The sequence below is a fragment of the Aotus nancymaae genome, unplaced genomic scaffold (genome assembly GCF_030222135.1).
Source record: "Aotus nancymaae isolate 86718 unplaced genomic scaffold, 86718_ANA_hifiasm-v0.15.2.pri h1tg000012l, whole genome shotgun sequence".
Lineage (NCBI taxonomy): Eukaryota > Metazoa > Chordata > Mammalia > Primates > Aotidae > Aotus > Aotus nancymaae.
In genome coordinates, this window is record NW_026988423.1 from 20,139,942 (window position 1) to 20,154,813 (window position 14,872).

Consider the following 14,872-nt stretch of genomic DNA (forward strand, 5'->3'; position numbering starts at 1 on the left):
AACACACTAGAAGTCATTCCTTCAAGATACAAAAGAGTCAGGCACGTTGATAGCTCTTCATCCATTATGGAGAACAAACAACTTCAACTAAGAACTATAGCCCTAAAAAAGCTGATAATGAGACCACCGCTAAATTAAATTCATAGGCACGAAGGCCTTGGCATATTCTGTATCCCAACAACCAGTATTCATAACAAATGAAAAAGATAGGATATATACATATTAGGAATCAAATTGTGTAAAAAATGTTAAATGTCATGGAATGGTTAGAGAAATTGTAACAGAAGTTGAAAGGAAAACATATTCAAGCTGGGAAATTATGTAAGACTTAAAAACTCTGGACTTTGGTCTTTACATATGCATAGGATTTAAATATGCTGACATGGAAGGTACGAGGATAGGACATTTCTGTCAGTGGAAACAAGTTGAACAAAATGTGTAGTGGGCATACAGAAGAGACTCAAGTCATTCAGAGAAGTCTGTTTGATAGGAAGGAAGAAGATAAGTTAGGAGTAGCCCTTAGGGAAGTACAGAAGAAGGGTATAAAGAAAAGATAACCTGGCCAGGCACGGTGGCTCACGCCTGTAATCCCAGTGCTTTGGGAGGCCAAGGCGGGTGGATCACAAGGTCAAGAGATCGAGACCATCCTGGTCAACATGGTGAAACCCCGTCTCTACTAAAAATACAAAAAATTAGCTGGGCATGGTGGCACGTGCCTGTAATCCCAGCTACTCAGGAGGCTGAGGCAGGAGAATTGCCTGAACCCAGGAGGCGGAGGTTGCAGTGAGCCGAGATCCAGCCTGGGTAACAAGGGCAAAACTCTATCTCAAAAAAAAAAAAAAAAAGAAAAAGAAAAGATAACCTAATGAGCCTGAGTAATCATGGAAGTTTTCTTGCAGAATGCAGTGCTTGAGGTGAATCTTAAGAGATATGCAGGAACTAGCCATCCAGATTAAGGTGCTTCAGGTAGAGGAGGTAGCATACAAAAAGTACAGAGGCATGGGAGAGTGCGGTGCATCTAGAATACATCTCCTTTAGTAGTCCTAAAGCAAGAACAACGGCGTGGAGAGCCAGCAAGAAATGAACTTGAGAGAAAGATAGAGGCCAGGCATGAAGGACACTGCAGGCCGCACTGAAAGAGGGTAAGCTTCACCTTTAAGGTGCCAAGAAAAACATTTGAGGTTTTGAGCAAGAAAGTGACACCTAAGGTGCATTTCAGGAAGATTCCTCTAGAAGCAGTATTAAGGATGCATTATAAGGAATGAGGCTAGCAGTAAATGAAACAATTAAGGGGCTGTTATACCATGTTAAGTCTACTTTCTTCATCTGTAAAATGAGGACAGGCAGGACTTATAGCTAATCTAGAGGGAGATGACAGCAAAGGAGGGAATTCTCTAGGCGGACTCCCAGTTTTATTTAACTCATTGGATGGATGGTAGTACCCTTCATCAGGATAGGAAACATAGGATACAGGGAGGTGTGGGAAGAACAGATGTTAAGTTCAGTTTTAGACATCTTGAATTTTAGGAAAATATAGGTAAGTGTTTAAAACTATGGGTTTTGAACATAGACCTGGTTCAGATCCTGGTTCTGATACTTACCATTCGTGTTTCTTAGACAAGGGACCTAGTACTGTCCTCTCCGCTTTCTCTTCAGTAAAATGGGGCAACAGTGGTAACTTTATAGGGTGACAGGGAGGATTAAATGAGATCATGAATAAAGACACTAAAATAATTGCTGTTTTGTCATTCATATTATTTGAGATAACTGTGGAACATCTGGACTGAGATGTCTAAGAGGCAGTTTTAGAACACAGTCTGAAGCTTAAATGCAAACGACATTTTGGCTGCGCACTTTAAAGTAAATTATACTGCAAATTTTTTTTAAGTGGGAAGAACTGGGGCTTGAGACATTTATTTGCCAACTTATTGGATGAGGAGAAGGGTTAAAAAAAGATAACTGATCAGAAGCAAGGTAAGGCACGGTTATTAAATATCAGAGACACACATTATATTCTATGAAAAGGGCAGCCCTTCTTTTCTTGCAAGTAACTTGATGAATTAAAAAGAAAAAAAATGAATTCTTCCCACTATCCAAGTAAAACAATGACCTTGGAAGGAATAAATGGGAGAAAAGTGAAAATAGTAAAAGAAAAAATAAAAAAGGCTTCTAAAGTAAAATACAGCCAAATGAGGAGGAAGGTCATCACAATAAATATGAGAAACCAGGATTTGTTAAATAAGAATACATAGCATAGGCAGATATTAGCACAGGCTTGTGTGAAATTATAAAAGAATAGAACACTACTCATTATGTTTTCAAAAGGAAAAATAGGAAGGATATATAAGAAATGTAAGAAATTGGCAACTATAGGAAGTGGGGTGGGAATGGGACAAAAACCATAGGGAATGAAATGAGAATGTAGAGTTTTGATTTGAGCCATGTTAATGATTTATATGTTCAAATTATAAATTGATGATAGGAAAGAAATTAAAACAGAATATAAACAGAATGATCCGAACTCTGTATCTATTGATACACACACACACACACACACACAACTAATTTGTGAATTTGTGAACACTGTACTCATCTACCCTCAATGAGATCTATTTTAAAGACAAAAAGAATGGTAAAAAAAATCTTGCGCTTTACTTGGTAGATTTGTTGCCTACAATGGTCTTAGTGGAGTAATTCCAAAACTGTTTTATACTAGGATACTGATGCCACTGGGAAACAGAGTTTTCACCATGGGAGAAAGAAAACACAAATAAGGAATGGGAGATGGAGAGAAAGAACTCTGGGATGTTAGACTGGAATTGAAAGTATTAGCATGACATTGTGATTTAAATGAATAAATATTTTTAAAATACGCTCACAGTTGACCCTTGAATACAGGGCCAACTGTATGAGCATATTTTAAAAATATTCACATATAACTTTTTTTGAGACAAAGGATATTTTATATATTTTTTATTTATATATATATACACACACACATACACACACACCTATATATATATATATATATATCCTTGTTTGCTCACTGAAAAGTTCAGAAACAATGAGAAGTCAATAGCAATGAGCACAATTCTTTGTTATCTGCTATCTAAATACCATTCCTTGACTAAAAAGAATCAGGACTCCATGGAGAAATAACTGATTCCAGGTATGGGAAAACGGAAAATATAATGTAAACATATATACCTTCTTGTGACATAAAATACAAAAGAGCCTAAAAATTAATGAGAATATATTAAAAGGATACAGAATCCACTCTGAAGGGGTTCCCACTGGCCAAATTGGATGGTAATGAAACATACTACACTGAATCCATTGTAATTTTCTTAAAAAAAAAAAAAAAAAAAGGAAAAGAGTAGGGAAGACAAGGGCAAGCTCTTCTTTATTCAGCAATGCCTCTACCCAATGTAGAAGAATTAGAAAATTAGAAAATCACAGTTCTATAACCACTGGCATATTTGATTCAGACAAGGTTTATCAATGCTGCTCAATCCATTAAGTAAAGGGCCATTAGTAAACAAGATCTTCAGGCTCAAAACATCCCACAGGTTACTTATAAAGGGACAAAAATAGAAAAATCTATAAATTCACCTACACCAAGCAACTAAATTTATATCTTGAACCAAGGAATCAAACTCGTAACAGGGCAAACTGATATTATGTCCCTCTTACAAGAAGGTTGGCAGTAGCAGCTATGCAGGGTTCTTGCAAAAGATGTTTAACCTGAACTGAACCATGAGGAAATGATCAAACAATTTGTAGAACTGCAGAACATTCTACAAAACAGCAGGTGGATTCATCAAAATGTCAATGCCATAAAATATACCCCTTAAAAACTCCTTAAAGAAAAAACAGGTGGCAAGCTGGGTAATGGTTCTAGATTAAAAGAGACTAGAGACCAAATTCAATGTGTGATCTGTGATAGATTCTTCAGCAGAGAGAACAAAGTGACTGGGGAAATCTGAACGCAGACTAGATAATTTTAATGTAATAATGGTCTTGTGTGTGGCCAGGAAAATGTCTTTATTCTTCGAAGTTACCTGCTGAAGTATTCATCATAATGCAATGTGCTTTCATGTGGTTTAGGGAAGAAAAAAGATGAGTATGTGTGCATACATTATTTAGAGAGAGAGAGAAAGAAAATGGGGAAAATGTTAACAGTTAATGGATCTAGGTAAAGTAAATACAAGTATTCATTGTATTCTCCTTTCAAGTTGCCTGTGGTTTTGAAATTTTCAGAAATAAAGGTTGAGGGAAAAATAGACTAGAACCTTCTAAAAGACAAAGATGAACCTAACACAGTGCCTGGTATAAAAGTAGATACTCAATTTTAAAGTCATTTTTAAATGCTCATTTTTCTACCAAATGTCTTATGGGTTGGCTACAGAAATACAATTTCTTTATTAAACATAATACATAAAATATAGGAAACTGCATAAAACAATAATGTCCTATCTGTGTTAGAAGACCCAGCAAAATTTGAGATTATAATCATTGTCAGTTTCACCAAGATTACTAGATGGTGGAATGTTGCTGTCACGGTGTTCTTCAGTTTCACCTTAGAGATGACTGAGTACATCCTGAATTAATCCTTTCTAAATAGTAGGTTTTTCAGTATTCTGCAATATGTGGAGGATTTACAAAGGTTATTGTTAGTAGTAGCCAGAGAACCCCTACCACTAGGTAGTGCTGTTTTAATAAAAGTGATTGATAAATAGAGACAGGTAAATAGGTAGAAAACACTTCCTACTTAAGAATGTTCATATATATTATTTTATTTTATTTTAGTCATCTTGTAAAGTAAGCAGTTTGATTAAAGCACTTGGTTTTACTATCCTGTAACCTTAACTGGGTATTCTGCTCACCAATCTGGCTCAGAGATGGAGAGATTTGCTTCAGGAAAGGGAAATAAATAGCAACTAACAATTATGTGATTACTAACAAAACTAAAGAAGACAGGCCTCTTCACAATGAGGTTTGCTCACAAAATATGTACGCACAAGGAAAAGTGAAATTCAGTGTTATTTAAGCTAATCTCTACTTGAATCATTTAAAAGATAAAACCATTTGAGCAGTAATTTAGTACTAAATTAACTTGGTTTTTTTCTCCCTATCTTTGAAGTTTTCGTTGTTTAAACAAGGGTTTCTGCAAGAAAAATGAAGCAATGCTCCTTTTATATTTAAAAGAAGAAATCAAGGGGATTACTTGTAACAGCCAGGAGGCTGGATTTATACAGGCATATTCAGCAAAAAGCCAAATAAATACATACCACATTTTGACATACAACCTATTCCCCAAAACTGTCCCAAAATACTTCAAGATAATCAACTTTTTAAATCACTGTATTATCATGTCGTATAACCTTTTACTACTAGAAAGAACTGAACTCTGAAGGGAAGGGTGCCAGGCAAAGAAAAAAGGAAGGAAAGAATTCTGGCAGATATTGCTCCCAGATAAAGGCTTTGAAAAGATCCTTATGACAACAAATTTAGCAGGTACGCTAAGAAACAAAGGTTTCATTTTTTGTTTCTTGAGCCAGTGATAATCCACCTTCTATATTATCTAACAAAATGCAAAAATGCAACCAAATTCCTAGGCCTGCCCAGATACTGTCCTGGCAGTGACTGCTGGCGGTAACTGGGTTTAGTTAGGCAGCACTGCTCCCAAAGTCAAATATGTTGAAAACACTAGCTAATAAAGGCCTGGATTTTAGAGCATTTCCCTTTCATTTCTCTGGGTAGATGTTTTAGGATTTTTTTTTTTTTCTGGTAACTACATGCAGCAGACACGAGCACCAATTACTCCTCTAAGGTAGTATCGCTTGGATCATCTTCAGAAGAGCCAATATTATTCACCCCAAGTCAGCAGCACCACCTGAGGCCTTCTGACTTTGACCCTTAAAAAGTCTTCCTATTTTTAAAGGACTTCACTTTTTGTCTGAAAGAACAGCTTGTAATTTGTTTAGTCAATTATACCATTTTCATGCTGTAGTAAATCCCCATATTCAAACTACCAAATGGAGACAATACATTTTCAACAATCTAAAGTTTTAAAAATCCATTAAAATCATTGCCACAATATCAACACATTTTGGTTTAGCATAAAGAAACATAATCATGTATACACCTGTGAAGTCAAAAAAGAAATGTCTGGGTTGAGGTATGTTTTAGGTAAATATACGTTAGTTAAAATGAAAAATGTAAAAAGAAGGTGTTTATTATCAATGTAGGCAAGGAGAAATCAGCCATCCTACACCTACGAACCAAGACAGACAGTTAAGGGAAAAAAGATAAAGAGAGTATTTTCTGCAATGGTAACCAGCTGAAGGCTGATAGGCAGAACCACTTTCTTCCTCAGTTTCACTGGAGAATCATCAGTCTTCCAGTCCCATCGGGATTAGGCTGAAAAGTAACAAGAAATGAGGGCAATTAGAAAGGGAGTGAGAGAGCAATTGAGGAAGGAACAACCTAAAGACAAAACAGTGTGGAGTTTGATGCAAAAAGTAAGAATTTAAGATTAGGTTTCTGAATGGGGCATGTCATGATCCTGTCCTGAAAAGAATTAGAATTGCAGTAGCTAGCAGAGGACTGAAGTAAGGGGAAGTGGCTAGGAGCCTCCTGTTAGCAAAACACGGTTTGGAGAGTACACTGATGTTTCCAGAGAATGTTCCGCAGAAACAATCAGTTCCATTTTATTTCATTGCAAGCATGAAAGCAAAGGAGAGGAAAAAAGACTCCAAATTTAGGAGCCTTGAAGACCAGGATGTCAACGGTGTCATTTGGAATAATGGAGACTTTGAGAAAAGTTGATACCTACTGCAGAAAGAGAAAAGGTAAATTTTTTAAATGTTAACTTTTAGGTTAATCTTAGCCAAGTGGAGATATGGCACAGACAATGGGAGACAGGGGACCGGAGAACCCTTTGTTTTCAGGCAGATTCTTCCCACCTCCTCTAGGAACCACATAACTTAATTCTAACTAGACACTGGACTGGACAGCCGACGAGGAATCAGAGCACCTACCTTCCCAAGGAAGTCTGCCAAGAGCAAGATACTTATTCTAGGCATTTTTAAAAGTCTATGCCACTGGAATATCAACTTCAAACACTGAGTAGCATTTAAATATATATCACAGCACTTTCATTTCAAGCCTATTTAACATTTCTGAAATACCTAGATCAAAATGTTGGGTCAAATGCCTATATTCCAGTAAAACATCTACTAAAAGAAAAAATGTCTCCCACCTTATCTCCCTTAAGATAATCACCTCATTCAAGACACCTGTCAGTCATAACAGGTTTTTCTCAGTACTGGCTTTTTCTCAACCTTAACGCCAAGTCTCTTTTGAGTAATAATAAAAGCCACACATCATTTGAGCTGTGCATGTGTATAAATACCTATATCGCCCTTTTTTTCTAACACTAGTTCAAGGGCAACTGCACCAAAGCTTTTGAGAACCAGCACTGGAAGATCTTCAAAGAGAAACTGCCCATTAACCACAACAGCAGCTGCTGGCTACAGCCTGCAATTTAAATCTCTGAAAAAGAAACTGTGGCTTCTGAAATTTAAACAAGGAGGTGCCACCTGTAATTACAAACATTCCAGTGGGTTCTTTCCTTCATTGATGGTTTCCAAACTAAGGCTTTTTATTCGATTTTGGTGGTGCTCCCCAAACCATGAATGTACGCACTCCTCTGTGCTTTTCTCGTGCCCTGGTCAACTCAGAGAAGGCGGTGCAGGGGGCAGATTTTCACCTGGCCAGAGGCCATTCGGACCCCTCAAAATCATCTCATGCATAATTACCTGTTTGTCTGGAAACAAAAAACCAAATGTTAAATGGTTCAGATTTATAGTCCACATTTAATGACTTTTGAGAAAGAACCTATTTAAAAAAAAAAAAAAACTCACATTTCAGGAACCTTGGAAAATGAAACCAACCTATTTTCAGAAAAACCAAAGATGTTTAGAAATTAACACTGAAGCATTCCAACATTTCTAGCTGAAACTAAAAATCTGCATTTTAAATCAATGGAACAAATATTTAGAAGTAAAGATAGTAACCTTTTCTCTCCCCATCATCCTTCCCCACCATCCCACAAAAATAAGGCCCAAATACTTAAAGCTTGATGTATGAGTTTCCCACACCAAAGAAGGCATTTTGTGATCACTTCAGTTACAGAATAGCAGGCTGAAATTAGTACTTAGCCAGTTCATAATGGGAAAAGACGTTTTTATTTTAAGCAATATATTCACAAAATGCAAAGGTATTTATACTATGGAGGGCTTTAAAGATAAATATGCGAATGGGGTATCTCACAGTCATCAAACTAACATCAGTCTTACCCACAGAAGTCGTCACATGGAGGGTATTTATTATGGGAACAAATGGAAATGGCCAATCTTGCCAAGGGTGCTTTCCAGTGCACACCACAGTTGAAGGACTAGCTACAATTACTGCATATTTACACAACTGTATTTACACAACAATAAAACTCATCTGATCCAAACAAAATCTTGCTCAAAATAAACCAAACCAAGCAAAAATCGTGCTCTAGCTTCCTTGGTCTCAGCCTTTGCTTTCACCAACTGCAACAAGGCTTCATTCTCTCTTCCTCAGTAAAGCTAAGGCAAAAATTCGGTACATCCCAGGTGAGAATACTGTGCGTACACTCATAATAATACTGTGACGAGGAGTGGGAAAAGAGGGGCTGTATCTTAGAAATCATTCTAGAAGTAATTACGGAAGAAATGATAGGATGTCCAGGATTTATTTAAAATAATCTGAGAAGAGGAGGAAGCACGGAGGGGATAGAGTGACCAGGGGTGGATAATTATTGAAACTGAGTTATTTGTATACATGGTTAAATATGGTATTCTTTCCACTTTTGTATGTATATATTTGAAATTTTCCTTAATAAAATGGAAAAAAAGAAAAATCTGATCAATGTAAAAAAAAAGTCATCCTTCCAAAATAAAACATTTTTTCTTTAAAAAGCAACAAAATATATGCTCGGCTTTTTCTTGGCTTAATGAAAAGAGGCAAGTGCCTGCTAAGAAAATCAAGCTATGTTCTTGTTCTTGACTTAAGAACACTTCATTTTTTCCTTAGTTACACAGAACCAGTTCTACTGTTAATATTAATCTTTGAAAAGACAAATAAAAAACCGTAAAAATCTAAACCTGAGCCTTCTGAAGCCTGTTTTTTTGCATATCAGACTTATTCCAGTGAAACAAATCCAGATTTCTCCCCTATGAAGGTGCTTTGGATGACATTTCTGTTGCGGCTGCCAAATAAAGTCCAGAGGTTTCGGGATCATTTGTCAACACCAAAGACAACATTACCAAGAACTGGTCCTTTCTTCCCAGAGGTCACTCCTGTGATCCATGGGTTTATTACCTAGAGCAACAATTAATCTTGCTGCCTTCAAAATACAAAATATTTTTAGCCAAGATAGTGTCTATCTATGATCCATATCTCTGACCAGGCATCCCTGCCAGGAGGCAGAACAGAAGGTTCACTGGCTGGACGTCAAGGGACCTGTCCCCGTCCAGGATCCATTGCTAACCTAGCCTCAGTTCAACTACGGAGTAAGATTCTTTCCTCCCTGGCCTTGGCTACTTCACTTCGAAATGGGATTTCACCAGATGATTTCTAATAGCTTTCCTCTCTCAAAAATTCCATGATTATAAGAATCTCTAATTCCTCAAAAGGTAATACTCTTGAAAACAGCTTTAGTGCCAAAATGTTACATTTTCTATTAAATACTTTTAAATGTGAAAATGAATACTGTATTGTGAGCAAGTTTTTGTATAATGTGCATATATATGTATACATAAGTATGTACATGTATGTATTTGTATTAGTACTTAATACATACACACACACACACACACACACACACTGATACCATTAGGTACTTATATGGGACTAATTGCTTCCAACTCAAAGCAGCAAATTTTCAATTCTGCAACAGATGTCGCTGTGTGATTTCTCCTTTCTGTGCTGGATTTTCAGTTAAAAATGCCCAGCATAATGGTCAGTACTATTTTCCCAAGAAAGACATACAGCAGTTGAATCCTTTGGATTTATTTTGAATTTTCTTCATCTGCTGGTAAATTTCCATTCAAATTATAACACTGATTAGTTTGGCCCAATTTAAGAGATTCCGCACATTAAAATGAACCTTTTGTTAAAAATATATATACATCCGCACGCACGCACACACACACACACACCTGCAAACATAATCATTTTTGAAATATAAATTCTAAGTGACCAATTAGACATTAAAATGTTACATATGGAAACCCCAAGAGAATGAGACAGTTTATATTCATAGCAATCTTATCAATTTTTAAAACCTAAAAAAATCATTTAGCAATATAGGCCAGGGAATAATGAAAATTCACTTAGGTATGAGACTAAAATGTACCAGGTGTGGAAAAAAAGTCATTAAAAACTCCAAGAACACCATCAATAAGAATAAAATTCTTGGATGTTGGTTTTCACAGCATTTCTTTCAAAATAAATAGTAAGACTAATGTTATAATTGCAAGACATCTTACCAATCTGACATTCACTATCAACCACTTCTTGACACATGTCATAGAAAAGTGACATCTCTTTCCCTTCAACCAATATATCTTCCAATGACATCAACCTCAACAGGTAGCTAGCATTGTCTTAATTCAGAGCTGAGAGCAAGGATTTCATAATCTCTCTTTGACACCCAGGAACCCGTTACCTTCTGGGATTTTAGAGACTGTGGAGAGAGATGAGCAGGCAGTGAGCTGGGGACCAACTCCGATAAGAATATGAAGTCAGGAAGTGAGAGAGGAAACGAAAGTGTCCTGCCTATTGGCGTCTTCCCTGTCCCACTCCCCTTTACCAGGCGGGCCATTGGGGAAAACTGGATAAAGCATGTACAACATCCATATGAATAAAGCTCTTTGTTCCAGAGAACTGCCTGCTCTTTTATTCCCCCCTTTTTCCGTATTTGTTCATTTCAAAAGATTGCTCAATGGGTCTCTTGTTCCTCCAAAATGTCCCAGGCAAATAATGCAAGCTTGTCTCGTCACACAAGTCACTAAATGAAGCCTTGTACGTCTCCAGTGACACACTGTAAATATAAAGTGGCATTAATGAGGGATATTTTATCAAATCTATCACAGACAAGTGCAAGTCCCTCCTGCGGCTATTCAATTTGATGCAGGGAAAGGCAACAATAGCACGGCGGCACTTTTGCAAAGTCCCTATCCCCGGTTTGCAAGATCCAACAGGCCATGGCAAGCAAAACTCAGCCAGGCTCCTTCCCATCACCACCATAAACCCACCACCCATCATCCATCTTCTCTAATCCTGAAAATGATAAGAGGTGGGTGATCAGCTACTGGTTCACTCGGGATCGAAAACAACATCATGCATGCACCTTGAACGTAACAGGCATGATTAACGCTGTGGAGTGAGCTTAAGCAATCCCATTTTTGCTGCATTTCATTAACATCCATTTCATCCAAACATCACAGGAGAAATGAGAGGAGATTTTCTGTGGGGATGGATGGCTTCAGTTCAGGGGAAAACAGAACCAGGACCCACCCACGATGGTCTTAATTCGCTTTCCCAGCAAGGATGCAAATGAAACAAGCCTAATGAAGTCAGATGCACCAACAGGTTTCTTTAATCCTGGGAGTGAGAACTGGAGGCCTCCGAGAAAGCTTACACTAAGAGAATTGAGGAGGAAAAGTCCCTTGGTGCCCACCTGAAATTTACCCCTGGAGTGTGGGACCCCGGAATGAGCCAAGACCTCCTCTCAAACTCACTATATATATATATATACACACATATATATACACACACACATATATATATATGCATTAAAAAAAAATTAAGAAAGCCATCTCACCCCCTCACTACAAATCAAACCCAATTACTTTCTAATTTGAACACAATCTGATAACCAGCATACAAACAGGGATGTACACGAGAGCAAGAAGCTGCTTCCATGGTAACTGGCAACAGAATTTTCATGTAGCTTTGACATGCACGGTTGAGTTCCAGACCGCTCCTAAGTCAGCATATATCCATCGCAGAGAAGGCAACTTCTCACCGAGAGATAGTTACAAATATAGTACCGTTGCTACTACCCGGTGCCTTCAATGAGCAGTCTTGACAGGGGAGGCATAATCTAATCCTACTCTACTGCCAAGCGTCATTGCAGGACTCCCATTTTTAGTCAAAAGGCAATATCCCGGACCATAGCTTTCCCCTCCTTTTTTTGCAGCCAATACAAGCCTATTGTTGCCTCTATTATGCGCCAGTTACCGAGCCTTTACTCACGCTCACGTTTAACTGACACTGGCGCTTTTTACAATGCAGCAGCACGAGGGATCTCTTTCAGAAACATTTTATTGAACCCATCCAGTCAGAGGCATTACCCGAAATGAAGTTGTAACCACATCAGCATCGGCTGAACCCAATTATCTCGTAACTCATAAATTAAGAATTCACAGAGGAAAAACATATAAACAACATCCGAAGACAGTGGCATGGAAGAAAAAATCCTCAGCGCTGGAACTGACGCTGCTGCCAGACTCCCCCCCAATAGGTTCCCCAAGTCAAGCCCCTCTGCAAACCTGTTTTGGGGGCAAGCAGGCAACCGGCGTCCCTCAAATCTCTAGCTAGCACCCCCACACATCCCCCGTCTCCTACAGCGTGTCTCCTGCGGTGTTTACATAACTGTGTGTCCTCTAGCGTGTAAACAAAAGGCACAGCCCTAGCGGAGAGCCGCCCCCGAAGCAGCACGGTGGCCCCAACGCTGTGCCCGCCCAGGCCGGGGGCTCCGTAGGTGGGGGCTGAGCTCTCGGCGTCCTCCGCCACTTGTTGCTCCCGGGTCCTGCAGCTCTGGAGCTGCAAGGAGGGGCTTTGCAGGCGCAGAGTCCTGCTGCATCCCCTCCTGCATCGCCGCCCGCCCCCGGCGGCCCCGTGCTACTCAGTGCCGCCGCCCGCCCGGAGCCGGCAGCAGGCTGCCAGGGGCGCGGGGACGCCGCGCTGCTATTGAGCGCGGGGAGGTGGCGGGAAGGGAGGCAGGGTGCAGCACGGCCGGCCTCTCCGCTGGGGAAGAGCTCCGGCTCCCTTTTGTTAGCAAAAGCAAACACTGCCCTCTTCTTTCCCGACCGCGCCAACGCGCCCGGCACACGGGCAGCCACACGTCGTGCTCCAGCCGAGTGCTCGGCGTCTTCAGGGAAGGCTCCGGCGTGCACAGCCGCCCCTGGGCAAATTCCCAAGACCGCTCTTCATTCAGGGGGCGCGCGGAGGCCCGCAGGGTGTTCGCCTGGCCGCAGAGGCCGCGAACACCCCCTCCACCACCCTCGGGCCGCCGAAAGAACGGGCAGCCGGGAAATCCCGTGTCCCCACTCGTGGCAGAGGACGCTGTGGGGCGGGCAGGCTGCGGGCTCCCCGGCGCCTTCCCGCAGAGGCGGCGACAGCGGCCGCCCCCCTCCACAACCCGTGGGGCCAGGCCGGGGAACTTTCCCTGCCTGGAGCCGGGCCAAGGAGACCCGCAGCGGAGCCGAGGGGGCGGAGGGCTGCGTTCCGCCGGAGGGAAACACGAGAGGCGTGCAGTTCGGGAACAGGGGAGAAAGGCAAGAGCGCGTGGGGGGAAGGGGCAGGGGAGATCAGACAAGTCTGGGGATGTCCTGGGGACCGAGGAGGAATCACGCCGCGGACGGCTGGGAGTCAGCCACGGGGAGGCTTCGGGGACGGAGAACTGGGGGAGGCCGCTGGAGAGGTGGGGGCGAAAGGGTAGCCCTGAGAGACAGGAGGACCGGCAAGTTACGGGGACAACGGCGAGTTTAGGAGGGTCCGAAAGGGTTGAGGGTGTCTTCGATCTATCCCCTTCCCCCATGCTCTGTAGCCTCCAGGCCCCCCATTCTCACTCCACTCCGCACCCCGCGCCAAGCCGGCGAGAGAAGGTGTGGGTGCAGCTATCCCTGGGGACTCACACCCAGCCGGCAGCGGAGAAGGGGCTCACAGATTCCCTCAGCCTCTTCCCTCTCAGCCCTGAGTTTCTTTCTCCACACTCCCTCCGCTTCGGATTTAGGAAGTGGGGGGAGGTTGTCATGGAAACGTTTCCCCCCTCCGTGGCTACAGCTATCGGGGTGTCTTGGGAGATTTAGGGACCAACTGGCCGGTGCCCACACCTACCTGTTGGGATCAGTGCTGCGGCGAAGAGCAACAGCAGAAGCCGGAACCGGAGCCCGGGAGGCGCCGCCACCGCCGCTGCCGCCGCACACTGGGATCCGCTCGGCAGCACAGAACTCGCCATGTCGGGCACCTGCCTCAGACTGGCGGCGTTGGCTGCCTCCGATGCCCAAGCGGACAGCTAATAATATGCTAATGACATGCGCTGGAGGCGGAGTCCGGGCAGACCAATCACAGCGCCGCGAGCCCAACCCGGCTCTCCGAGAGACTCGCCCCCTCCCCCACTCCGCCCCCTGGCGCTGGCGTGCGGCGGCGCGCCCGCGCCACCTAGGGGCGGGGCCAAGGGGAGGGGCGTATGCAAATATGTTTATGTTAAAATTCGGTTTTGCTTCCCCCGGATCAGGGAAAATGTTCTCCCGGGCGCCTGGCGTGCGAGGACTCGGGCTCCAGGGGGCGGGTCTAGCTTCCTGTACACCTTTATTAGGAATGTTTATAGCACTCGCTGCAGACCGACAACTGGAGAATCTCCCTTAGAGGGTCCTCTGTCCCGCACACCGAGTGCATCTGGCCTGCGAACCAGACATTGCAAATTTCCGTCACTCACCTTGCACCGAAGGAACAGATCTTTGGCAACGGGGGCTGTGCGGGAGTG

The 14,872-nt window shown here is 41.9% G+C and overlaps 1 protein-coding gene across 6 annotated transcripts in view; it reads right to left on the bottom strand.

The window, feature by feature from the left end:
• The window catches only part of CADM1 (cell adhesion molecule 1), a 325,717-nt gene extending 311,352 nt beyond the window's left edge, over positions 1-14,365 (bottom strand). For 5 of the 6 annotated variants that reach the window (XM_012470469.2, XM_012470466.2, XM_012470467.2 and 2 more), the window contains exon 1: positions 14,224-14,365. In XM_012470469.2, coding sequence (XP_012325892.1) covers positions 14,224-14,344 — 121 coding nt within the window. In that variant the 5' untranslated portion in view covers positions 14,345-14,365. The remainder of the gene's footprint in view (positions 1-14,223) is intronic. The other variant, XM_012470468.2, reaches the window with a different exon arrangement.
• Positions 14,366-14,872: the final 507 nt, after the last annotated feature.